This window comes from Acyrthosiphon pisum, chromosome A2 (genome assembly GCF_005508785.2).
Source record: "Acyrthosiphon pisum isolate AL4f chromosome A2, pea_aphid_22Mar2018_4r6ur, whole genome shotgun sequence".
Classification (NCBI taxonomy): Eukaryota; Metazoa; Arthropoda; class Insecta; order Hemiptera; family Aphididae; genus Acyrthosiphon; species Acyrthosiphon pisum.
Window position 1 is genome coordinate 36,036,227 of NC_042495.1, and position 26,493 is coordinate 36,062,719.

The window sequence follows — 26,493 nt, forward strand, 5'->3', positions numbered from 1 at the left end:
TATAAATTAAACGAACGTGATGGTCGGCCATGAACGGAAACGACATAACCTCGAAACATCAAGACCGAGACCACGACGGTTGTAGATGGACTTAAGACAATTGGTCACTACGAAAAAACGCCACATTCGGACAATTGGCCACCCGTATTAATTGTATACACAATTCAACAATTGGTTACTGGCTTAAAAGTTAAATACAAAATATTTTTTTAGCATAGTTGGTTTTTTAATGCTAGAATACTAAAAAATGTTGATTGTCTCAAGGAAAAAATATATTAGACGGGGATAAAATTATGAAGGGGACCAATTGTCCGCATACGTAACTTTTATGCGGGGACCAATTGTCCGTATACCGTATTGTAGCATAGATATCCACAGCCGTGACCGAGACCGACGAACAATTATACTAGCCACTACTTTTTTTTGTAGGTAAGATTGTGTAGGAATTTCGTATTATCTATTTTAGGTTAAATTTAAGGTGTCTTTTAAAATATAATATAAGTATATAACAATCATAATAATTAAATCGGTAGCGATAATAGTAATAATAATAATAATAATGACGATGACGATTGACGATAAGTCGTTGCCGTCATAGCCGCAAATTTAAATATTTCGAATAACGATAATATTGTTATTATTTATTATCGGACAGTACCGATCCGCGAAATCGTGACTCGCCACTCGCCAGTCACTGCTCACGAGTCACGAGTCGTTTCAGTATCGTCGTCGTTGTCACTCGTCGACTGTCGTCCGTCGCACGGAAATAGTTGGCGAATAGTAGTCGGTCTTCGACTTATCACACGCCAAGACCAAATACTTGCCGACTAAAATAATATCAACATTAGAAGTTTCGGGGAAAAGCCGTGTTCGTCATCGCCGAACAAGTAAGTGCGTTTAAGATTAATGGTAACATGCACCCAACTATACCCAAATCTCCGTTAGTGCGTACTCGTTTCAACTTTCTAGGCTGTGGCCCCGACGTGGGTCTACGGACGCTCCATTTCACTGTCGTACCGAATTTTTTTTTCATTCCGGCCTAGGTACTCCTTCCAAAATATTTTAATATTAACCGTTAGAATATTGTTACCATAGACATAATAGATATTATGTCATAATTGTTACCTACCTACACACACACGCACACACACACGCACACATCACACATGCGACACTCTAATTTACGTACATAATGGTTAAGTTTCTATAGTAGCCGCTGCCACAGTGTTGTGTGTACACAAATCATTGTACCTACTCGTGTCTCGTAATAATAGATCGTTCCTGTCGATCATCGCCTCGAGGGAGACTTTTACCTAATCAATTTCCCGGTGGCGCGTCGTCTATTGTGTGTGCTCTGTGCAGTTACTATTGCGACCGTTGCCGTCCAACACTGCAACTCACTGACTGTGGGCTCCAAGGTAATGATGCCCCTTGGGGTGTGTTGTGTGTTTTGTCAACAAAGCCAACTTTCACGGTCCACTGACTCCTTCCCACACATTATGCACGTTACGTGTTTTGTAATATATATTATAGTAGGTTGTATTATAGTACTGCACTGCTCTTACCTGTTAAGTATTGTGTTTGGTCGAAAAAAATTGCGCCTGTCACCCTTTGCCTTGCCACCCTGTCCGACGCAAAATTTTCAACACGTTCAGTCTGTACGCTCATCGCTATATAGGTAATGTCTGTCAATCATCCAATGCACCATTATTATTGATTGAATTCTCACAACACTGTACTAAATTATATACCTACTACCTACTTTGTTTTTGGGCTATTTTAATTTGGTTTTGTTGCTGTAATACAAAATGAAAGGCTTAAATTTTTCTTAAGGTTAAGTTTGCCTTCAGATTTAACCTCGGATTCAACATAAGTCATATAATATAATATATTATAATATATTATAAAAGTTTTTATATTTACCACCACATAAATAAAACAAACATAAATATCTATGGGTGATACCTATTATCATTGCGTACATAATATTGTAAGGTCTTAACCGATCATTGTAAGAACAGCCCTTAATCATATTTTTCATGTACCTAAACACTAGTTGTCTTATTTGCCATGATGTAATGAGCTATTTTTTTTAACTTTTTAAACATAAATAAAGCAAATTTTTAAAAATTAACCAAATTATTTTAACATTTTACTAGATTTTTTATTTTACATATTATTACCTACCATTTTAAGATATTATTTTTGTTTTACCCAATTGTTAATTGCTTAAACATAGAGTGCTCTGAACAGTCTGAACGCTATCTATTTTAAAGCAATCTAGTTTCAAATACGTATATAATTTTATTGAAATCTCTTTCAAAGGATTTAAAAAATATTTACTGTCAACTAGTATAATTATTAATTGTTATTTAGTGTGTCAAGATAACTTTCAAGTTTTATGAAAAGAAAATACCTAGTTGTTTTTTTCCCATTTCATATTATTATTTTTAGAAGTACCTACCAAGTTAACTTGAAAAAAATTTAAAGATACCAGACTATACACAGAATATTTCAACGTAAGTTCCTCTGATACATTTGTATTTTGTTCATAAAAAACAATTTAATAAGTATCTTTTAATATAGTACTTCAATATTGTATGATTATTAAATCAAACAAATAAACATAAATATACAAACAAATTCTTTTCTATTAAAGTATTTGTTTAAAATTATCTTAAGTGGATAGCAGTAATATTGAGTACCTATGCATAATACTTAACCACCTGCCAGTTTTCTTCCAGTACCTTACAGTTCATTTAATAAAATCATAAAATTTGTTGTACTCATACATTCATGTAGGGTTGTAAGAATTAAATTTAATTAAATTTTAAATTTTTGGTTCTATTTCTTGCAATATTTTTTATTATTCTTTGGATGATCTTGTTTTGTTTTATTTAGTTTTTCAATAACCGATTGTTCCTCTAGGCAAGAGTTAATCGTATTAAAGATCAATTATTCCAATATCGGTTAAACTTGTACATAATCTTAAACATTATATATAAAGTAAAGTATTTATTAGCGATGAAAAACGTACAATTTTCAGATAGATAAATAATAAAAGAAGAATATTTTTAGATGTACAATTTATTATTATGCTGCATCTAATAATATAAATAATAGGTATACCTACCTAGTTAAAAAGTGGTCGATCACCAGATACTTAATATCTTTTAATGCAGCTCACTTGTTGTATAAGGTTGGCGATCCCTGCAATTTAACAATATTATTATATTATAGTACCTGGCTATCTTATTTATCAATTATTTTAAGTATCAGAAAATACATTTTTCTAAGGTATTTTAATTGTGTGAATTCAACAGGAATGATGGAGTTGATCAAGTGATTAAACCAGCGTGCTATCTTGATAGTGATGAGTACCAGAGACGCAACAGATGACCGCTATATTGACGATTCTATCCGAACGTGCAAAAAACCACCTTACAAGGTAAAGTCTCCATCATATGTCAACATATCTAGATCTATAAATGGTTATACATCATCCTTAACACAGTACGATAGCAAGAAACGTGAGAGTCGCTCTAGGGATTGTAGTCCTATCAATGTACGTACAGCTAATAGTAACATGGAAGACCAAAATATTATGACGAAATGTTCAATTACTGATACAGTTGATTATAGGACTGAATCAGCCAACTCAGTAGTTATAAATACAATTCAAAGACTTTACGGTTCTAGTGTTAAAGTGTCACCTAAGGAAAAAAGATTGAACAACATTCCTAAATCAACTGTAATACATAGAGAACATACACCTGACAGACATGATTTGCCCGTCTTGAAATTGCTCAACCCCCAATTTCGGGCAAAATTAGTAATAAATCATAATACACCACCCCCAAAAATAAAACCTTCACAAATCACAAATGGTAGTGATATAGAAGTTAATGGCGGCCACTACTTCATTAAATTAGTTAACTTAGAATGTGATGCAATAAGAAAATTAATATCACAGGTAGAATGCTTGTTACCAACTGCTCCTGAAAATGGCCAGGCTCGTATTCAAGCTATCGTTGGTAAATCAAATCTGTTAATGTCCAAAAAAATTCAACAATTCCTCGGTTTATGTGAGAGTAATATATCCTGTCCACTCAATGATGTATCCAGACCCAAAAACAATGATTTAGAAGGGTTTTGGGATATGGTCAAAATACAAGTCGAACAGGTGAAAACTGAAATGCGAGAAATTATTGATATAAGTAATAAAGGTTGGCCTGATGATGAAGACCAAAACAAAGAAAAACCTATCAAAACTATTAAAGTAAAAACGAAACCAAAAAAACCAGTGGTTTTAAATTCAAAATATGATGCTGCTAGAAGAAAAGCCATTGAAGAACAACGCAAGGCAATGAAAAACTTAAAAAGTGATGATATTATATTTTTTTAATTATAAGTATGTAAAGATTATACTGTAATATTATGTGTTAATGAGTATTATAATATTTAATTAGTAATTGTTTAACTTTTTAATTTATATATTTTGTATAGTATGTCACTTGCATTATTGTAAAAACATTGTTTTAAATTTTTAAACAAATTTTATCAAAATTTAAAACAAATTGTTAATACATTATGATTATTTATGTTGATTGAGTATTTTTAACTTTAATAAACAAGTGCACTTATAGTTAATATACATTTTGTATTACCAAACATAGAATAAGATATAACAAATAAGACAAATTTTAAAATTAAAATTGTATATGAACAAAATAACTAAAATTGAATTAATTAAAACGTTTTTTATTTTTATTATTTATAATTTATTGTTTTGCTCAATATTTATTTACCTACCTAAGTATTTCATTTACTATCATATTTTATGTATAAGTTATTTTCTTATCCAATATATTGGAGTATATTTATTATTTAACATTATATAAGGAATTTTAATTCCTACTCTTATTATAGTACCTGTACTCCTTAATTTGATCTACCTCCTGCCTAATGTTCAAAACTGGTACATATATAATAAGCAGATACTTAATGGAAATAAATAATTTATCGTTTAAAATTATTATCTAATTCTAAATTATCCCTAAGGGCTTATTTTTATAGTTGGCTGTTTTAGAGTTTAAAGTACCGTGTAAACTAACATTTTAGTTTTTTTATTTTTCATTGAGCTAAACTAAAAAATCACAACAATATTATAATAAATGTGGGTTATTATTACTCAGTAAATTTTCTTTAAAATAATGTCATTGACTTGGGGAGACTTAGGGCCATTCTTACAATGTAAAAGTGAATCTAGTTGTTACTTTTGAAAGGTAAAATTAGAAAATTCACAATAGTTTTTAAAAGTATTGTGAAAAACAAACAAAAAATTAAAAGAAAACGGAAAACTAGTTTCGACCAAATCGATTTAGTTTATTTAGAATAATTTAATTTTTTAAATTGTAAAAATTTGAAATACATTTAAAATTTGTATTAGTATACCTAGTATCATCATAATATATTGATCCATACAGTATTGACAATTTGAATAAATGTATATTTTTTTAAATTTATAGAATTCAAATTGTAGATAATATAATCCTTATAAACTTTAATCATTGGTTAATAATAGATTTGGCCCAACACTGGTAACTGCTTATATATAATATAGAGGAGGTACTTTAATTGTAAAAGCCTGTCTACACTGGTTAAAATATTAAAGTTCAACTGTTCAAGTTAAAAATACATGATTTAAAAAAAAAAAAAAAATGATAACACTCATTTTAACCCACGTTATTTATACATTTCGATTTCATTTAATTTACATACTGTATAGTGTATGTTATACCTATATAAATATATTTTAAATATATTGTTAGTACGTACTCAAATGTATATATTTTACGATTTCATGTAATTATAATTTTTGTAATTTTAATATTTTGGCATATATTTATATATGATGACACATGTTTGAAGGAATACGTGTTATACAGGAATGATTTTATACTAAATCTCGTACTAAATGCTCTAAGAATTGTTTCCTTTATTTGGTGTTATATTATTCAATTAATACTATTACTTACGTATAGTTATACGTTTATTATATAACTACGTTAAACACAGTCCTGTAAAGAATACTTTTAAAAAGTACTTGAGTAAATACTCAAATACATTTTTTTTTGAGTATTTAAGATACTACTCAAATACTTTGAAAAAGTATCTGGAATACTTTTCAAATACTTTTGGTTTTTAAAGTAGGTTTCTAATTATCGTAATATAAACACATAGGTAGTAGGTAATCTAATAGTTATCTAATAGTTTTAAAGGGAATATTGTTATTCAATATTCAATAACTTTTTTTAGAAATCTGGTTTTCACAAACCTTTGGGCTTCGGCTAACACAGATATACAGAATATTAAATAAAATTATTATTCTATTATTGTAGTTGACAATAATATTTTTCCAACCAATTATTTCGAATAAAAATAAAATGTTCGAAATAAAAAACCAAAATATTCAATACCAAAAAGTATTTAATACAAAAAAAAGTATTTAAAATACTTCATGCTGAAAGTATTTAAAAAGTTATTCAATACTTAAAAAAAGTATTTAAATACTTTTACTTAAATACTTTACAGGACTGGTTAAACATTAGAGTTTAGGTGATTGTATGACGTATTTACAATTAATATTATTGATACCTAGGTACTGTTAGAGATTTTTTTTCTGTTTTTTTTTTGACGATTGTTGAAACTCAAAGTCAGAAGTTGCTTTCACGCAATTTACAATGACATAAATAAATAAATTATAAATGTACCACTGAGGTTTTTTGAATTGAAACATGTTCTTTATAGTATTTAATTTTTTTAGTTGGCGAAAAAATACATTATTGCTAGGTAGGTATGTTATACTTTCTATACGCGTAGTTCCATAGAAATATTATATAAGTATAAAATAAATACCTTATATTATTATAGCTATCTAAACATTGTAGAAGAAATATTAACTTTCTGACCATAAATTCATTAAATTAAGTCTGGCAAGGTTAAAAACAATTACAGACATAAACAAGTAGCTACGTATAATAACAAACTTGTAAACACTTACATCATACACACATCAATCGTCTTATGATTCAAAAATTGTAATACAAAATTTAAATATTTATCTGATGTTTCTATTTAATGTAAATTAATGTTTGAATATATAATTGTTTTATGGTATAACTGCATAAGTAGCAATTTTACATTTATAATAGGCTCAATGATAAAAATTTCAAAAAAAAAATGTTACAATCATGGAGTTTGGGCAGTATAATTTATATGTACCTACATATTTTTTCGACGGAATGATTCGCCTCACCTGACCATTTCAGATATAAAATATATTGGAATCTAAAAATAACACTGCTCCTTTCCTATAGCTATTCTCAAAACATAATATTGGTAGTTGGTATGACCCACAACCTCCTCGAGAACGTCCCTAACAATATGCGTACAGGGGTTGGCCAGCGTCGCACGTAGAGTACGTATACACACAATTATATGACAAGTGCGGGCAATCAGGATTTTATTATACAATACATAAATTTTTGTCAGTGTTGATTATACTCGTATATTGTACCTAAATGTTTAATGTGGCGAAAAAATGCAGTTTATAATTGGACTGGTGGGCGACCAGACTCTTTCCTCTGTATAACCTACACTGCAGTACAGTTTATTTCACGGATATCTGACAGTTTTTCATCGAAATTTGGTACTTTAAACTAGGTAGGTATGTAAATTGTCAGATATTTTCGATATTATATTATACTCAGTATATGTACTTACTGTATACATCGCAAATCGCGTCGGCGGCGTAAACATAAAACCGACGTCCAACGATATTAGTGAGGTTGACCAGATACCTATTCATAATATTACATGCATACGTTTATAGATAGGGACGTCGCTGAAATGTTTTCGTAGGCGAAAAAACAAAAAAAGTCATATTTATTGGAAAAGTCAAAACATAATAATTTATTGTGAGTTTAATGTGTGCGGTGTATGCGCTGTCGGATAACACCTACCTATTGGCCGTGAATTAACCTCATCGCCGAAATCGTAAATAGATTTCTACCTACCTCTACTCCGAGACATGTAACGTTTATGTTCTATTAAAATCGTTTTTTAGTAGACTGCAAAAATTAATAATATTCGCGTGTCCGAAATACTACCACGTACCTATATTATAATAATATGCACACCTGTGAAGCTGATGCCCTCAATCGAGCGTAAAAATACGTATAGTATATAGAGATTACATATATAACTATAACATGTACATATAGGTACACGAATATTACTAGCTACGTAATACGTTTATTATATAGATCAGGGGTCGGCAACCTTTGGGCCGCAAAGCAATTTTGTGTAATTCGCGTCGTAAATTTATAATTTATATAAAACCTACATATTATATACTTAGCTAATCCATGCCTAACAAGAACATTTTTGTGCTCGTTATGTTTGTTGATGTGAGACCAGTATTTCTTAAATCATTACGTACAACTACACTTTTCAGTGTACAATCTACTGCAGTATCAATTTGTAGTTTTACTATAAATTGAAGTCCGTTGGACATGTTTGTCGTACAAAAATAAAATATGAATTACCTAATTACTATCCTAGGTATGCGTATAGGCATATTTCATAACTTAAGTAAAACAAAATTAATCCTTTTTTGTGGCCTTTGATAATTTTTTACTCGGTTTTTACTTTTTAGCCATATTGTTATAAAAAATATAGGTTTTTTGTTTCAAAATGTTAATTCAATTATAGCTGGTAACATACTCGTACCGTGAAGACGACACTACGCTTATATCGAATTTACGACGGACAAAAATATGATTTAATATTAGTATTTTTTATTACTTATTAATTAATCACAAATTATATTTTTAATAGGTTGAAGGTTTAATATAGGTAGATATTAATATATTATATGTAATTAACTATATAATATATTATAATTAATTCATATACATATATGATGTAGGTACATAATATGTAGGTTACATATACTAATATGCCCATTCGAATGAATAATGACGTGCATGTACATTAATTATAATTTATGTACCTATGTGTCTGCAATAACAACGAGGTTAAAACAATATTAACTTAGAAAAAAATTACCGATGCGATTCATGTGCACACAAAATGAATAATTTAATATATTGTAACCTGATATGGTGGAAAGAAATAGGTACATTTACAGATATATCGAATTTTTATGAACATTCATCTGGTTTTAATGTTAAAATAAACAATAGTAAAAAAAAAATAATAAAAGTAATAATTATCACACATAGAGGTACTTGGGTACATGACACTATACACGTCCTGCAAATGTTCAATAAATTTGTTATTGACCATTATATTTCAGTAGTAAACATATTATGTAGGTTAATACAATTCTGAATTTATAACATTTATGTATATCTATCCACAAAAATATTTCTTAAATTTACTCTAAATGAAATATTTTGAAAAAATATTGTTTTCAACAACTTAAAATCTAAAAACAAATATTTTCAAAAACATCAATAATTTTTTAAATAATGTGTGTGTGTGTTACGTTTCAACCGGTATATTCGATAAATATTAAATATGTCTTATAACTTAACCTACTTAAAAGATAAAACTTTGAGAAAATGTCAACTTCGCTGTAGCGGTGGGTAGGTACTTAAAGAGTTAAAATATTAAAAATTGTTTATAATAGTTTCAAACTATATAGTTAGGTAACTCGGGCATATTTTGTCCGTCAAATTTAATTTAAAAATTATAAATATAATATATTTTATTATTATTTTAATTTACGTTACTTTACGTGAACGTTCTATAGAGGGGAGAGTACCTAACGGATACATGGATAATTTCAAGTTTAAAATTATTTGAATTTTTCATTTTTGTAGTAAGTTTTGACACGGAACGTCATTACGTCAAGCAAAATAACAGAATTTAATTCATTAATTATGAAAAAAATACGATTCGCTCTTGTTTCCGATACTCTTTTTAGTTTTTTAAATTAATTTGTTACCTTGAATTTCCCCAAAAATACATTTATTACAAATTTAATGTAATGCACTAATGCATTTTTGTGATTTATAATTATTATATCATAAACTGTGTATTGTTACTGTCTTAATTATTATTTTAATATTTTTGTTGTTTTAATTGGTTGTGTAGGTGCTGTATTCCTAGACCTATACGATTTTAAGTCACTATATCGGATTAAATATGATTGGGATATGGACTTTGTTACGTTTTAAAACGACTGATTGTAAAAAAGATCTGGGCACCGTGTTTAAAAAAATGAATAAAGATACAAAGCAGCTATTCGGTGATCTGTTAGAGACGAACAAAACGCGAAAACACCGTTTGAAACTCGCAGACAAAATCGTGGGCGACGAGAAGGAAAAAGAAAATAATTATCTTAATCGCTTAAAGTCACAGATCAAACCGACGATGGAAGGTACGAGGAATTTGCTTGCAGCCGTCTATAAACACATCATTTTAATTTAAATGTTTATCTTACCGATAATACAATTTATGCAATGTAATTTATAGATGGTATCAGTAGTATGGTGAATGATTCAAAGCAGAATTTAAACCAAGAATACTACAGAAAGCTCACCGCCGAAATGCCATCCGAAATGATTATACACGAAACCCCTAAACGTGATATACCTTCGGTAACAAACATTCTTAATACCACAATGTCAGAGAAGTCAAAAGCAGCTTTAGAAAATTGGAAAAAGAGTATGATTGAAAAGCTGGGAGAAGACGGTTTTAATAAATACAGCAGAGGTAACATTTGTGTTTTAAAAAAGCAACTTAACTTTTTTATGATTAGAAAAATATATAATTTGGTATCTGCTATACTTAAGTACTATACCTACATCTGAATTAGTGCTGTAACTATTGTGAAGTCGAACGAAAAGAAAAACATTTTATTGGCAGCTTATATAAAATTCGGAAAATGTCTTTATAATAATATAAATTGTTTTATATTTCTATTAACGATGAAAAAGAATGTGTGAGATTAAAAATATATATCAACTTAGTAGTATAAATATATATAAGTATACATTTTATATTTTAAGTTATGTAATTCAAGTTGTTTGTTGAATTTCAATTTTGACTAAAATTCATTTTACGATTTTTTCTTATTTTATATTTTATTGAACTATTAAACTAAAGAAAAATCCTCATAAAATGTACTATCTCACTTATACATTTTTATCACAAGAATAAAAATGTATACAAGAATTGAATATTAATAAGTTTTAATCTTTTCTCATGATCGGGTTTTTACTGATTACTCGATTTAATTATGTAAAGTACCTATGTATTAATATTATCATTTATCATTATGACATAGGTAACTATTATAATACTTATTTTCAGTTACAGAAAATGGGATTTGAGTGGATAAGATAAAAATGATATAATAATTATTATAATTTATAGGTACCAACAACTTTATAGGTATTTAATATATTACTATGCACGGTTATCTTGTTTTTAACTTTGAACACTCATTATTTCGAAGAGTTACTAATACTGTATTAGGTACATTTTTTGCAAATCTCATTTTTGTTCTGTGAACCCACTGACAATATAATGGCCTCCTCAATATCTAATCAATAAATATTTCTACTTTAGTCGAACAAAAATCAAAAACACTACTCATCTTGAACTATGCAATTTGGGAAATCGTTATTTTCTAACGAAACGTTATAAATTAAAGTACCTAGGTATTTGAAATAACAAGTGTTTATGGTTAAAACAATCACCCTGTATCACACTGTATTTACTGGGCTCAAAAGGGATAGAACCTCATATTTCATTCCCCTTTCTAATTACACCACTGCTTCTATATTGCATTTATACGCGGATGTATACGTTATATTATATAAAAGGAATATTTAATAATACCTATTTTGTTTTCGATATCGGATGAAAAAATAATTTTATTATTTGAAAATTCGATTTAACGCCGTAAATCTAATATACTGTCGGGAATAATATAATAATGCATCGGTGAATATTGCGCGGTATATACTATGATATACTAAATAGCCAAATTTTGCTTTTCAAAATAATTTAATTCTGTTTAATAAAAATAATGTAAAATTTATTATATTGTAGACACTATATACTATAGACATTTTTTCAACATATACGAGAACTATAATAATTATATTATACCTATATCATATTAGCTGTCAGTATTTAGTGCTCATATAATCTAATCGGATATCGAGATTTTTAATTAAACTAGGTATTGAAACCATTTAAAAGTAAAATAAAATCGACTAGACTTTTGTAATAAATCGTCAAAGTATGTCATTAATTTTTTACTGCATTAGGTACCTTTATATTGCATTTACTATTAATTCTCGCAGTATATTGTGCAGCCTTTGAAATAATGACCCCGGTATATATTTTATTACAGTTCATTATTTTGCCAAGTCAGGAAATTTTTCTTGTTTTAATAATAATATTATTTTTTTACCTAGTAATCGGATGATTCTTCTATATTATAATATTTGAAAATTGAAGAGAAGATATTTTAAAGTGTTCAGTTAATATCGCGGGTATATCGTTATACATTATACAGTTTATGGTTTCACTTACTTGAAGCGGCTTTATGTTAAAATTTTGCAGACCACCTAAATAAACAAGCAAACCAATACACACATTATTATTCAACATTATTATAATTTAACGCCGGTGTGGGTATTGACCCACCGGGGTGAATTCTGAGTGGAGTCGCACTCATAATAATATATTGGTACCTACTCTTATTGTATAATATATAATAATAGTAGGTATTATATATATGACGTAGGTAAATACATAGGTAATCAGAATTAAATTCACGATGGCGATATAACTTCTACGAAATGTATACAATCTAAACAAGTAACGATGTACCAATGGTATATATCTAGTAAGATTCACGGAAAATGCAAATTTGTTTACGCAATTAAAATAAGTGCATAACATAATATAGTTCAATATGCTTAAAAATGTATAGTCAATAGACATTACCAGCTGTTATGCCACAGTACTGAATAATTATAACCATATATAATAATTTTGCTTCAACTAGCCGCCGTTAGTTCAAAGTTGTACGAACTTTGCGAATTGACCTCTAAATAATTCTAATCAAACAATTATTTTTTACAGCGGCACTCGTCTGCTGCAGTCTTCGGCTGATCGGACTGTTTGTCGAAATTAAATAATAATATAATGCCACGGGGGGCATTAAATATTAATCTGTACATTAATAATATTGTCCATGAATAACACACGCGCCACTCTTGAATATTATGTCGATCAGTATAGGTGTTAAATGCGTTCCAAAACTATTTTCAACACTGTTATATTGCGCGCAGTATAATTCGATATGCGCAGCGGCGTGAGCCGTTTTAATCACAAATGTAAAATCGTTTAATTTAATTGTAACTGCTGTAGCAGGTATCGTCTCGTTGGCTTTGAAAATACTCATAAAAAAGGGGGCGTGGAGACGGAGATTATTCCCGACGGAACTTATTTGGGGAAAAACACGACGGAGAAATATCTGGGAGTTGAAATAGATACAGTATAGGACAGTCCATAAAATGCTGTTTTTGTAAAATACGGCAAAATACTATAGTTGCATATTATATAGCTGTGTGTTATTACGTATTAACGATGGAAAAAATAGAAATCACATTACATATTTGTGTTAAGTTATTCGTTTTGAACGATCGTACCTAGTTATAAGTACGTTATATGCAAGAACTGCTTACTATACAGGAAACTCTGAAGTGCTCTTACTTGGAATTCCACTCGAGTTTGATTTTGAGAATATAAAATATTTATCGTACTTCTATATTATCTACAATTAATTATTCTCAGATGAGAAAGATGAAATTCAAATGAATACTCTAGTAGGTGTATTTAGTACTTAGTTATAAAAATTAAAATATATAAGTACTACCGCCCCCTTACATTATTCAGTGAAATCTCAACAAATTCGATGTACTATCACTTAATTTTTTACGATACCGGTAACTCTTAAGATAATGTTGTTTAACCTGAATTATAATAAAAGGAATTAAATAAAAACTACAACCCAGACTATGATTTCTCTATAATATACTTGTATTATAAATTCTTGGTACCCTTACAAATCGTCAGATATTAAGTTAGGTTCCAGTACCTCCTTGCATCTGACATTTAATTGTAGATATGAAATGGAATGTTTTATGCACTAATTGATAAGTCGCTGGAATTTTTGAATGCATTTTTTTTCTGTAACAAAAAGTGTCAACAAAATGAGTGGTTTCTTTTTATCAGCCAATTTTTGCTAACCATATACACTTACTGTTAAAAAATCATTTAAAAATTGCGTATTTCAATTTATTTGGTTTGTTATGGTTGAACTGAAATACAGATGTCAGTTTTATGGTTTCGACGAGTTTTATGCCCTAACCCTTTACAAGTTTTGGGGACATTAATTATTTTGGGTTAGGTTATACGCGGATTACGCGTTTTACTATGGAAATAAGCTACAGCTACTAAAATTGTTAGCTATAATTTTTTCCAAACATTTAAGCATACATTATACTTATTTTTTATTAACTATATTGATTTTATTAATACCAAAAATTAAAATTTATCCGTCATCGTTATAGTTTTTTTTTCATAACGGCGTGATTTGCGCTTTTTAGGGTTCTTAGCGCAAGTCTAGAACATCTTATGTATCCCCGTTATGCCTGTCCGTCCATTAGTTACCTTATATTAAGATCTCATAACCGTGGTTTTATTCAAAGTTAATTCTTACCATCATACTAACCTGAAGGTATTATTTTAAAAAATATTAAAATATGAGTATTTAATATTGATTCATTGAAGCCAATATAAAAAAAATAGGTACCAAAATATAAAGGTAGGTAATCAAATAGTTATTTTTAAAAAATATGATATGGAATTATAGCTTATTGTGGCGGTGTTGTTTAAAATTACGTTTAGAAACCGGAAATTCAGCACGCTCGCAGACTGAGCTTTCCCAAACTGTTTTTAAAATAATTAATTTTTATATTGATACAGGATTTTAATTATATTATTAGCAATAGCTAGTAATAGTTTAAAAAAAAAATAATTTTGTATACATTTTAATAGAAATAATATTTTATCGATAAGAAATATTATGTCGGAAAACTGAAACTTTATAGGCAGACCACACATCAAAGAGTAGTCTCATATGTAATTTATTGTAGGTAACTATAACTTACCTGTAGCATATTTTAAATGCAAGTTTTATACAAACAGAACCGTTGTGAACGAAACGTTTCTATTAGGTACTATTATTATAAGTATATAAGCCGTTATACAATTTTCAGAACTAATGGCCATGGGAAGTGCTATGCATACTAAAATACAGTCACATTTAACCGGTCACCAGCTGGATGTAAGCCATTACGACGAAGTAGAAAACTGTTGGAAAAGTTTGGATGCAGTTTTAAAAAACGTTTCGAAACCGATTCTAGTGGAAAAAATGGTCGTGCACGACGCTTTGTCGTACAGAGGCATCGTGGATTGCGTTGCATTTTACAAGTAATACCTAGTTATTACCTATATAATATAATAACTGACAAAACCAGTATTTTTAACGTACATACCTCAAATCGATAATCATATACCTAAACTGCAATAATTATTACTTGTCGTGTTTTACAGAGACACTCCTGTGGTAATCGAATGGAAGAAGTCGTCACGTGATAAATCCAGTTTGCAGGCGACGTACGACGCTCCTATTCAATTGGCAGCTTATATGGGAGCTGTGAATAACGACATTTCCTATGACTTTAAGGTAAATCATTGTACCTAGGTACTACATTTATGTTGAATTAATTAATTTTAGATTTTTAGAAAAAAGCTTTTTTTCACTGATAATTAATTACGTTTACTATATGTATACATAATATATAGGTTCATTATACGCAGTTACTTTCAAACTTCGATGTATAAAAAATAATGGACGATGGTGATGATTTTGTCCGAATTCGCGTTTTACAAAGTTGTGTTCATGTTCAGACGTTATTATTTTTTTTTTTTACTATTATAAAATATTAATTATGAAGCGCAACTTTTTTTCGGTATGTTTCGAGCGTGTTGTTGTTATTGGCATAATAGAATATATGATACGCGCCATGTACACGATACACCTACTTTATTTTCGAATGAGTTATGGGCCCCGGGGAAAATTTAGTGGATTACTCGCCAAATTATACGCGTGTTCCGTGATACATTTTTCGGACTTTGAAAAAAATCTCTTGGGCCAAAAAATAGCCGTAATTTAAGGTGGTTATGATATTGGAGATAGGCAGTGCTGTACGCCGTACAGCGTGAACAGAGCTTTCGTTATTTAAGTTTCGTCTAGTATTTACACTAGACACAAGGAAATTGTTTTTGTGTAATATACTTGTTATTATATACACGAAATACGTTTTTCTAGGTTATCCATATACCTTATTTTAAGCAACGATCTTTTCGTCTATATACGTATCGTGATAGTACTAATTACTGTATAGATGTGCAGCTGCCGTATCAAAAGCTTTTACAATTATTAATATATCATGCAATTTTATTTAGGTTGAAGAAGGATTAGTAGTCGTCGCGTATAGCGACGGTCATCCGGCCAATGTTTTTAAACTGACAAAACAAGCGTGCCTCGATTATTGGAAGATTTGGATGGGAAGACTGAATAAATACAAACAAATTCAAAGTAGTTTTAAGTAATTATTGTTATAGTTCAATTAATATAATTGAATACATCAAGGAACTGATTAATTCGTTTTTTCTTCTTCTGTTTCATCCGTAACTTTGACATTGTTTGTAATTTTCACAAAATTCTTACTGAGCCTGAAAACAAAATAAATCAAACATTAATAATACGAAAAATAATTCATGAATATACGCAACTTGTTATGCGTAATATTTCGTAATATTGTGATATTAATCTTATGTATTAATCTTATGTAGGTATAGTTATGTAGGTAATGTAAAAATCTAGGTACTAAATAAAAAAAAAAAAATCCAAGCTATAAAACAGTATACTATTTTTTTTGCTCATTAACTTTTTTATTAGGTATTTTTATATTTTTAAAAACAATAGGGTTTTGACAGTACAATTTTATTTTGTCACATTTAACTTGTAAGTACCTCTTGCATACATATATTATTTTTTCTTCATAAAATGTGTTTGGTAACGGTATACTTATGTAATACTGTAATAGTATGTACATATATTCTATTTTTTAAGATTAAGTTAATGATTGTGATGTAATTTATAAGGATTCTTAGTAACATAAATTACTTTCATTTACGTAAATAATATAGTTTTTTCTAAGTTAATTAAAAAAATATTTTTTAATTGAGTTCTTATTTAAAGAAAAGTCTATTATTCAAAATGTATTGTCTGTTTCAACAACAATAGATATTTTATACTTTTATTTATTTATTACGATATGCGTTTTAATAAAATATTTGTTTTTCAACTTTTTATTAGTTATTCTCTTCTACAGCTTATTTTAAAGTCTTTGTCCTCAACTCTTGCACGTTTTCTTTCAGTAATTATTTTGTCGCCGATTCAATAAAACAACACCTTAAATGATTCGAATAAATCATTTTTATTTATTTTTTACTTCTTTATTCACTTGGTTGTGGTTTAAGCACACATTACATCAATATAATATAAGGATATTATAGTTGTTTCATTTTTCAAGTATATAAAATACACTATTTACAATAATTTTATAATATCGAAGACTTAATGACCATTATAATATTTTAGTGCATTGATACACAGTAAAGTGATTTTATTGATTAGTTAATAATACATTGAAAATAATGAAACTAAAACATAACTGAGATCATGATATTTCTTTTTGCATAAAAATCATCCGAGACATTTTACTATGATGAATGATTGGATAGATTAAGGTGGATAAGGGTACGTACGTATAATGTATTAGGTACTTTTAAAACGTAATTTCTTGTTATAATTCAAATGTAGACATTCAGGAATTTGTCTATTTAGCATTTTGCATTGCATATTTGTTGTAATATATGTTCAATGAAACAATTTAATAATGAGGGATTTTAAACGGAGCTAAAAGCTTCAGACTTTCGAATAAATCCCGTCACGTCTGTGTCATTTTCGTTAGGTAGGTACCACAACAATAATAAAATGTCGCTTTTTCTCTTTTCTTTCTATATTCTCACTGTTATTTGCAAATCGTAATGGAACCAATTTATCAGTACTTGCTGAAATACTACGCATCGGTATTTAAGTAGGTGTGCAACGATGAATACCTTAGCGAAATTGTATGATTTTGTAATAAACATCAATTTTAGATTCTAAACGAAGCAATGAATGTATTGGTTTTACAATGATGCTGTATGTGTTTTATTTTTATTTTTCTGTTCGTCGTTATTTTTTAGGGCAGTAAACAATTCGTCGATTTTTAACTTCTTGAGGGTGGTTTCTGATAACATTAGATTCAACCTACCGTATTAATAGAAATATAAATATATAACAAAATATACTGGGTAATATATAAGCAGACCACCGTCTAAAACCTCAGAATCGTTTTTCGTATTCAATGATTCATTAATAATTGTCATTAAATTCAAATATAACATATCAATTACAATGACATTCTCAATTCAGTGATACACTCTATACCTATTATACAGTAGAGCGAGTTCTTTGTTTCTATTTGGTTCTCTATAATGTGCTTCTGAAGATAACCGATAAATAATAAATTGTAAGATTCTAGTAGGTTTACCGTGTACGGATAAATTACGTACAGAATAACTGATAAATAGTTCTGTAATGATTTTGGCCTTTGAAGACGCCATAATGTAATGTTTAATCAATATCTCTCAATTTAATCTTTGGTTTTTATAAAGCACTTTATTCAGGAAAATGAATTTCGAAAAAGATTCTACTTGTAAAGTTGTGTGTGATGTGAATTCGACATTATATCTTTAATCTTTATATGAATACACATACCTACTACATTAATTATCATAGGCAAATTATGGACTACCTATTGGCTATTATTGTTAATATCCGATAATGACCCGTGTCCTGTTTACGAAAACTGCACTGTAGTAATAATAATATTTAAATAAGTGACAACGAGTAGACAGGAATAAACGTTTATAATTATATCAATTATATTATATTTAATTACTAGGTAGTAGTAGTTATCCACTATAGTAAGCAGCGATGAAATGATGAAATCGGGTCAAAATTCTATTTGAATATTTTTGAACACGTTCCGTACATAGGTTGATACATTGGACGATCATTACGTTTTATCATCATGGCAGGTTTACGATGTTAATATTACTTACATATTTATTTGGAACATTATATTTGTACGAATATTATTTTACGGTTTACCTATAAAGAAATATATTATTTTTCAAACGCAATATCCTATACCGCAAAACTCAATAAACATTTGATTCTGAGATGGTTCAGGTAGTAAGCGGCTGTGCAGCACTTTTATTAAACTGCCAGGAAGTATGCTACACCACGTGCAATATATTACATTATACGAACGTTGAAATATAGTGTTATTTATGTATGGGAAAAGAACCGCGTGATCCTTATCGAACGTATCTGCGTTGATCAATTTATTGTATTAATATATAACTGCAGTTTTTTTTCTCTTCGGTTGAGCATAATAATATATACGATTATCGGATTATTCATTTCTATCGGTTACTTTGACGAATGTTACTTGCATATACCTACATAATATTTCATTGTCACTTAAATGTCCACCTATTGGACACAAAGAGCAAACCCAATTACGGCACGCGATAATTTATTCACCGGCCCACAAAAGTATTAAATAAAGTATTGAAAAATAAAATTAATTCAGTCTAATCTAAAACGTATATGAAATAAAATATATTTAATAAATATTTCTTCTTTTCCTATTCCTTATTGTCGATTACATACGTTGTTAATCAGACATGAAACTGTGTCGTAGCATTATCGTCGTTATACGTTGTTTAATAATAGAAATAACACTATCGCATAGTCGTTTTGCCCGAACGCTAAGTTAAAATTATCCTGCACCAATATTATATTCAAAATCATATTCAATCAAATCTTAAAAGAAAACGTTTAAATTCTTGGTCCACCAAAGGTAAAAAAAAGTTGGTCATCTCTGGGGTTGAGGGATAAACCATTAACCTTCGGAAAAATACCTTTTTAAGTGTGTAGGCGCATGTGCACGACAATTAGAGATTGAACTTACTTGTTGAGCTCCTCCTCTAGCCCGCGATTAGCTTGTTCGATTTGTTCTCGCTGCGCAGTGATCGCTTTCATGCGGTCCTGCAACAGTTGAATCCTTTCCTCCAACAGTGCCTCCATGTTTCGTCCCGAGTCGGCTTCGTTTAAGTTTCGCAGATCGTCGACCAAGCAGAGCTGCGTACGATGATGATGATAATATAATAATTATAATATTTATAATAACAACAATTTATTAGTCGTTATTGTAATATTATACGACGTTATTTGCGCCCAAAGAATAACGACAGGCGTATGCGTCGATGTGCACGAACGTCGTTGGACCACCGAACGTGGACGTGCATATCATGTGTAATGTGTGTGTATGTATAATGTATACATACCGTATGTATGTATGTATGTGTGTGTGTGTGTGTGTGTGTGTGTGTGTGTGTGTGTGTATGTGGTGCACCATGTCTATAATTACCCTAGGGTTTTGGATATGCGCCAGCGCCGTTAGCTGTACGATACTATGAGTGTGCCTGCTGTAGGTTTCGCGTTGTATACAATTTATTGTAAAATAGGCTATCAGGATTGATAGCAGGACGTGACGAAGACGTGACAAAAAAAAATATTAATAATAGTAATTAGTTAGGACTAATTTGAAAAGTTCCGGCCTTTGGGGGGATAATTTATCGTGTGAATCATAAAATATATCAATACCTAAGAAAAATTAAGGGATTTAAAATTTGTTATGTAAGATCAACATCCTGGAAAGTGAAAATCATAAGGAAATGTAGGTGTAGACAATAATAATAATATATTATTGTGATCATTGACATTTGATTTTTTTTTTAATTCATTGTATTTTTATTTTTTGAATATTTTGATATTGCCTGGTTCACGATAAAATAATCACCGGTACTAAATTATACAGTATATAGGTAGATTTGTATTGTAAATAATATTTAAAGCCTCCGCCATAATTCAATATGTTTCAAGGTTTATTTAATTAATAATTTTGTTTACATTATATTCAAAATAAACTTGTATAGTAATGAGATATAACGTTTCATCTGAAACGAATTTATAAAATCCCTATAAAGCCGTTTCAATATAATTTACGACTACCGTACCTACCAATAAAGATGATATTTATTTCAAATGCGCTTCTTTTTATGACCCTTTAAGTTGTTGTGGTTGGTACCGTAGTTCAGTAAACTAGTGGTTTGCGAACAATCTCGTTTAAAACTCTTGACATTTAAAAGTTATCGGTTTTAATAAATAAATAATGTTTTGAATTATTCAGATGATAACTCATAAATGTTCAAACGATTATATTAATCATAAAAAAAGTAAATTTAGTAAATTTTATGTCAATCCAGTTGAATACACAATCTTGTTGTTTCATGCATTAAGTTAATAAATAATAGAAAATGTCTATGAAGAGAACATTCTGTTATAAGAAATGACGACGATCGTACTGGATTGTGCTTGAAACGTTTAAACAATGGCGGGAGTAAAGCAGTAAGTATTAAAAATGTACACCAAAATATGAGCCTTTTAAATTAAAGTTAATGAACTTTCTGTGTATATTTTTAATACCGCATTTTAACTGAAAGAGTTTTCTTGTACAGGGTTGTAAAAATAGCTTAAGGACAAATACAAGTGATTTTGAAGTTAATCGAGTAGAGAGATAAAACAATAGATTTCTTTATTTTTTTTGCCATTTGTGTTGATGCAAGAAATTACTATTAAGTTAAACAATTTAATTTATAAATAAATTGACTGATTAGTAACCGTAACACATGATTTAGATAAAGACCAATATATATAATAGTTATTTTAAAAACATTATGATTTTGAATTTTTAAATTTTAAATATTAACAATATTTAGATCCATGATTTCAAATAAAAAATATTTATATAATTATTATCATACATTGTATCAATACTCATATTATTTAGGTAGCCATCTTGATCCACCCACAATCAACTAACACAAACACATATTTTATCGTACAGAACTTACATACATTATTGCTTTATCAAAAAATTAAAAAATTATTCACGACTCACAAGGCACGTGTGACGTGTACAAGCTAAATATTTATTTATTTCTCGATAAATATAAGATTTAGTTTCTGTGTGAATTATTTTATGGTTCAGTGTTATCATTGCATCAATGATATTAAAATTCCTAATCAACGATGTTAGGGAAAATAATAATACCGTAAATAAAAATGAACATCAGAGTGTTTATACTTTATAATAAATCTTTATAGATAATAAGACATAAATGATCACATTTGATTTAATACAAAAATTCGAGGGGAAAATGAAGAGTTCTATATGCTGGAGTAAATCAATATAATATATATACCTATAACAATTTAATAATAAGAAAAAATCAAAATTCCCTAAAAACAGTGTGAAGTTACAATAGTAATGTTTGATAAAAACATCGGTTTTTAATTAATAAAAAAACAGGCTTGAATTGTGACTTGTGCAATAATAGTAATTTAATTTCCACAAAGTTTTAAAATGTATTATTATATTTGAACGGTTTGTCATCGTCCCTTAAATACCCTTTAAGTTGTCACAAACAAATGCAGTTTAGCTTTTGTGGTGAATAACAGTAATGCGCTTTTAATGCATAACTTTCTCAAGATTATTATTTTAAAATTAATATTAAATTGTGATTCTGAAATATTTCTTGGAGTTTGTTTCTATAATAAACATTATTTGTATACGTTTATAACTTTATTAATTGTTAATAATTATTATTTATGTTAGCAACTACCTACAGTGCTACACATAAGAAGGTATCTATAAAGAGAAATTCGTAGTAAACTTTTCATGCACTGTTTGAGTAATTATAACGAAATATACGAACTGTAAATAATATAAAATGGGGTGGAGCGCAGGTAAATTATGATTATTAATTGGTAGTTTTGATTATTAAATAACAGTTATATGGACTAAATCGTAACAGGAAAGTCGGTGTATTGGTGTAATAGGGAGTGAGGCCACCAAGAACCAAAGTTATGTTTTTAGTAGGGCGTTAAACTAATTAATGGTCCTCCACCACCCATGCAACTTTGATTAGGTATGCTAAGAAATTTTCCTATTCCACTAGGCGTTTATGTTTATATTCTTGACACTCCTTTGCGTGTTTTATAATAAATAAGTGACATTATCTTACGTTGGACGATGATACTTCTTGTTCTTCTTCTATTAGTTTTACTAGAGTTTTCCCATGGTTATCAATCATTACACTTCGCGAACAGTTCAACAACACTATATTATATTATTTTTAGATTAAAAAAAAAAACAATTTGAATAATAAATGTTTATGAACAATTTCAGGTATTATATAATTTGGGTCCACGTACCTTTAGTGCAGTTCTCTAGCCCATTATCCACGAGAACGGCTTCCGTGAAAAGGTCTTTGCAGTCTGATAACTTGACCTTAGCATTTTCTATTTTGTTATTCAATAAGGCCAGTAACTTCTGTCTTTCATCTACTTCTAAACTTAGTATATTCATTTGACTTTTTTCTCTCTCTTTTCTTTCTCGTTTTAGAATGTCAACATGCGTCTCGGCCAAACATTGCAGTTCGTTTTTTTCTATCTCCAAATCACTTATCTAAATTTTTATATAAATGATATAACATCTTCTTATAACGAATTTCATGGATTTAATGGGAAATTTTATAGATTTTATAAGAATTTTCTATTATGGATATTATTCTTTTTTTGCTTTTTTTAAGAAGTTTCAATACTTGAATCAGAAATATCGATGCTTTTATGAGTTTTCCATGTTTTTATGGGATACGTCAAGGATTTTATGGGAAATGTGAGGAATATTATGGGAAATTTATTGTTTTTGAAGAAATATCAATCCTCAAATGGGAAATTTCATAGATTTAATAAGAATTTTCTTTTATTATATTAGAGAATATGCTTTTATAGAATATACTGAGCCTTCAATGGGGTATAGTCATGATTTTGAAGATAAAAGTCAAAGGAAAAATGTTTGCTTTTCTGTGAAATATTAAGTCTTTAATGGAATTTATGAGAAGCAAAATGAATCTTTCTGAAATGTAATGGATGTTATGAAAAATTTCGGGAATATTATGGGAAATTTATTGTTTTTGAAGAAATATCAACACTCAAGTGGCAAATGTCACAAATGTAATAACAATTTTCTTTTATTATTTTATAGAATATGCTTTTCTAGAATTTATCTTCCATTTAATGAGTAGTTTCAATAATTTAATCATAAATAACGTGGATTTTATGAGATATCCTATGTATTTATGGGAATTGTCGGGAATATTATAGGAAAATAATAGTTTTTGAGAAAATATAAATCCTCAAATGGGAAATTTATTAGAATTTATAAGAAGTGACAAGTATTTTATGGGAAAAGTGTGTTATTCTGTAAAATATGAAGCCTCTAGTTGTAAATGTCACAGAACTTAGATAAGTGTAATGGATTCTATTTGAAATGTCATGGATTTAATGAAAAATCTCAAAATGTTTTTGTGGGAAAATTATGGTTTTGAGAAAATATCAATCTTCTAATGGGATACATCTCCCGTATTGTATCAAATTTGATGGATTTAATGGGAAATTATAGATTTAATAAGAATTTTCTATTATTATATTGGAGATTTTTCTTTTCTTGAATAAATCTTGCATCTAAAGAGATATATCAATAGTTTAATTAGAAGAATAATGCTTTTATGAGATTTCTTGGTTTTTTTATGGGATACGTCAAGGATTTTATGATAAATGGATTGTTTTTGAGGAAATATGAATCCTCCAATTTTAAATGTCATAGATTTATTAAGAATTGATAATTATATTTTTAGCTTTTTTGATATGAAAATGCGATCTTATGAAAAATGTACGTTTTTTTAGGATACACGGTGCTTCTCTAAAGGTTAATAATATGCAGCATGTTCGAGAAGTGGTGACCCAAAATAACTATCGTCTAAATAGGTATTTTATATAAAATTTACGATATTTTGACGGTATTATTTATATATACCGTCAAAATAAGAAAACTCTGAATGTTGCCTATCATTACGCATTAAAACGATAAATATATAAATTAGATGTTATTTAACTTATTTCACAATATGTATATTGTTTTTCGTATTATAAAGAGTTTTTAGATTCTGAGAGGAGCGAGGAGTGATCTTACAATGATGTTTTTTTTTTTTTATCCTGCAAACAAAATATCTATCAGATGAAGTGCTTCGATTTAAATATATTATAGTGTCTTAACTTTTAGCAAATTGGTTCAAGATGGCACTTTAGAGAGGTAATATTTCGATTTTCTCAATAGTTTTTTAACACCGTGGGAAAAACAACCAACATTCATTTTCATAACCTATTTTATTTTCTAACATTTTGCTTGTCACCATAGAAATGAATAAAAAAATTTAAAAATTTAAAAATTACCTAATTCCCACTAGATTATATACAATTCATGGTTACTTATTAATACATATTTCTAATTCATACATTTTCTTCCATCCGCTGAGAATCGTGTTTTTCATTAATTGCAAACTTTGCATTCAAATCGAATACTGTAATAATACACTATACTGTCCGAGGACCGAAGGGGCGATGGACAATCTTTCACTATCGTGGACCTACTCCACCCTTCTGCACTTATCCGCTTTTTTAAATGTATTTGTACTCGATTAACCATAATTATTACTTACCGTAGTTTTTTATTTTTATTAATAAGTTAGTGAACGTCACTAGTAACGAACTTTTCTTGTTATAATGTTATTCTGAAAGGCATATTACGTGATTCTCATGTCAATACTGACCTTCCTAAGCTCTATATGAATACGCATGTCAAATTTCAACTAAATAAGACGGGTCATTCAATATTTTCTTTTATCAATATAGATTAATTCGTTAGGCCAGGCACTAGGAACGAACTTTTCTCATTAAATGGAGATCCCGTAAGGAGTATTAGGTATTTCTCGTGTAGTTACTGACCTTTATAAGACCATATGAATATCTATGCCAAATTTCATATACCTACTAACTTGGGGTAGTTCACGATATCAGGCATCTGAAGAAATAGGACATTTAATTGTATTTATATAGAAGATTAATCCGTTACAATGTGCCACTAGTAACGTACTTCAGTACTT

The 26,493-nt window shown here is 28.9% G+C and overlaps 2 protein-coding genes and 1 long non-coding RNA gene across 5 annotated transcripts; 2 read left to right on the top strand and 1 right to left on the bottom strand.

Moving 5' to 3' along the window:
* Positions 1-430: 430 nt before the first annotated feature.
* Positions 431-16,837, top strand: LOC100162861 (mitochondrial genome maintenance exonuclease 1). Of its 3 annotated transcripts, none has more exons than XM_008190246.3 (6): positions 431-887; positions 10,186-10,471; positions 10,567-10,806; positions 15,396-15,609; positions 15,733-15,865; positions 16,648-16,837. In XM_008190246.3, exons 2-6 carry the CDS (start codon positions 10,237-10,239, stop codon positions 16,792-16,794), a joined length of 969 nt encoding a protein of 322 aa, XP_008188468.1. In that variant the 5' UTR covers positions 431-887; positions 10,186-10,236; the 3' UTR covers positions 16,795-16,837. The 3 variants fall into 3 exon arrangements, with proteins under 3 accessions (XP_008188468.1, XP_029346659.1, XP_016664249.1); XM_029490799.1 differs by lacking the exon at positions 431-887 and adding an exon at positions 3,333-3,448; XM_016808760.2 differs by lacking the exon at positions 431-887 and adding an exon at positions 9,552-9,674.
* Positions 3,336-4,780, top strand: LOC100159545 (disks large-associated protein 5). The gene has a single exon (XM_029490798.1). It carries the CDS (start codon positions 3,374-3,376, stop codon positions 4,403-4,405), a length of 1,032 nt encoding a protein of 343 aa, XP_029346658.1. The 5' UTR covers positions 3,336-3,373; the 3' UTR covers positions 4,406-4,780.
* Positions 16,775-20,675, bottom strand: LOC103310843. Its single transcript, XR_511205.3, has 2 exons — positions 20,337-20,675; positions 16,775-16,917 (listed from the first exon to the last, which is right to left on the bottom strand). It is a non-coding gene; the product is annotated as an uncharacterized LOC103310843 (long non-coding RNA).
* Between the last annotated feature and the right edge of the window lie 5,818 nt (positions 20,676-26,493).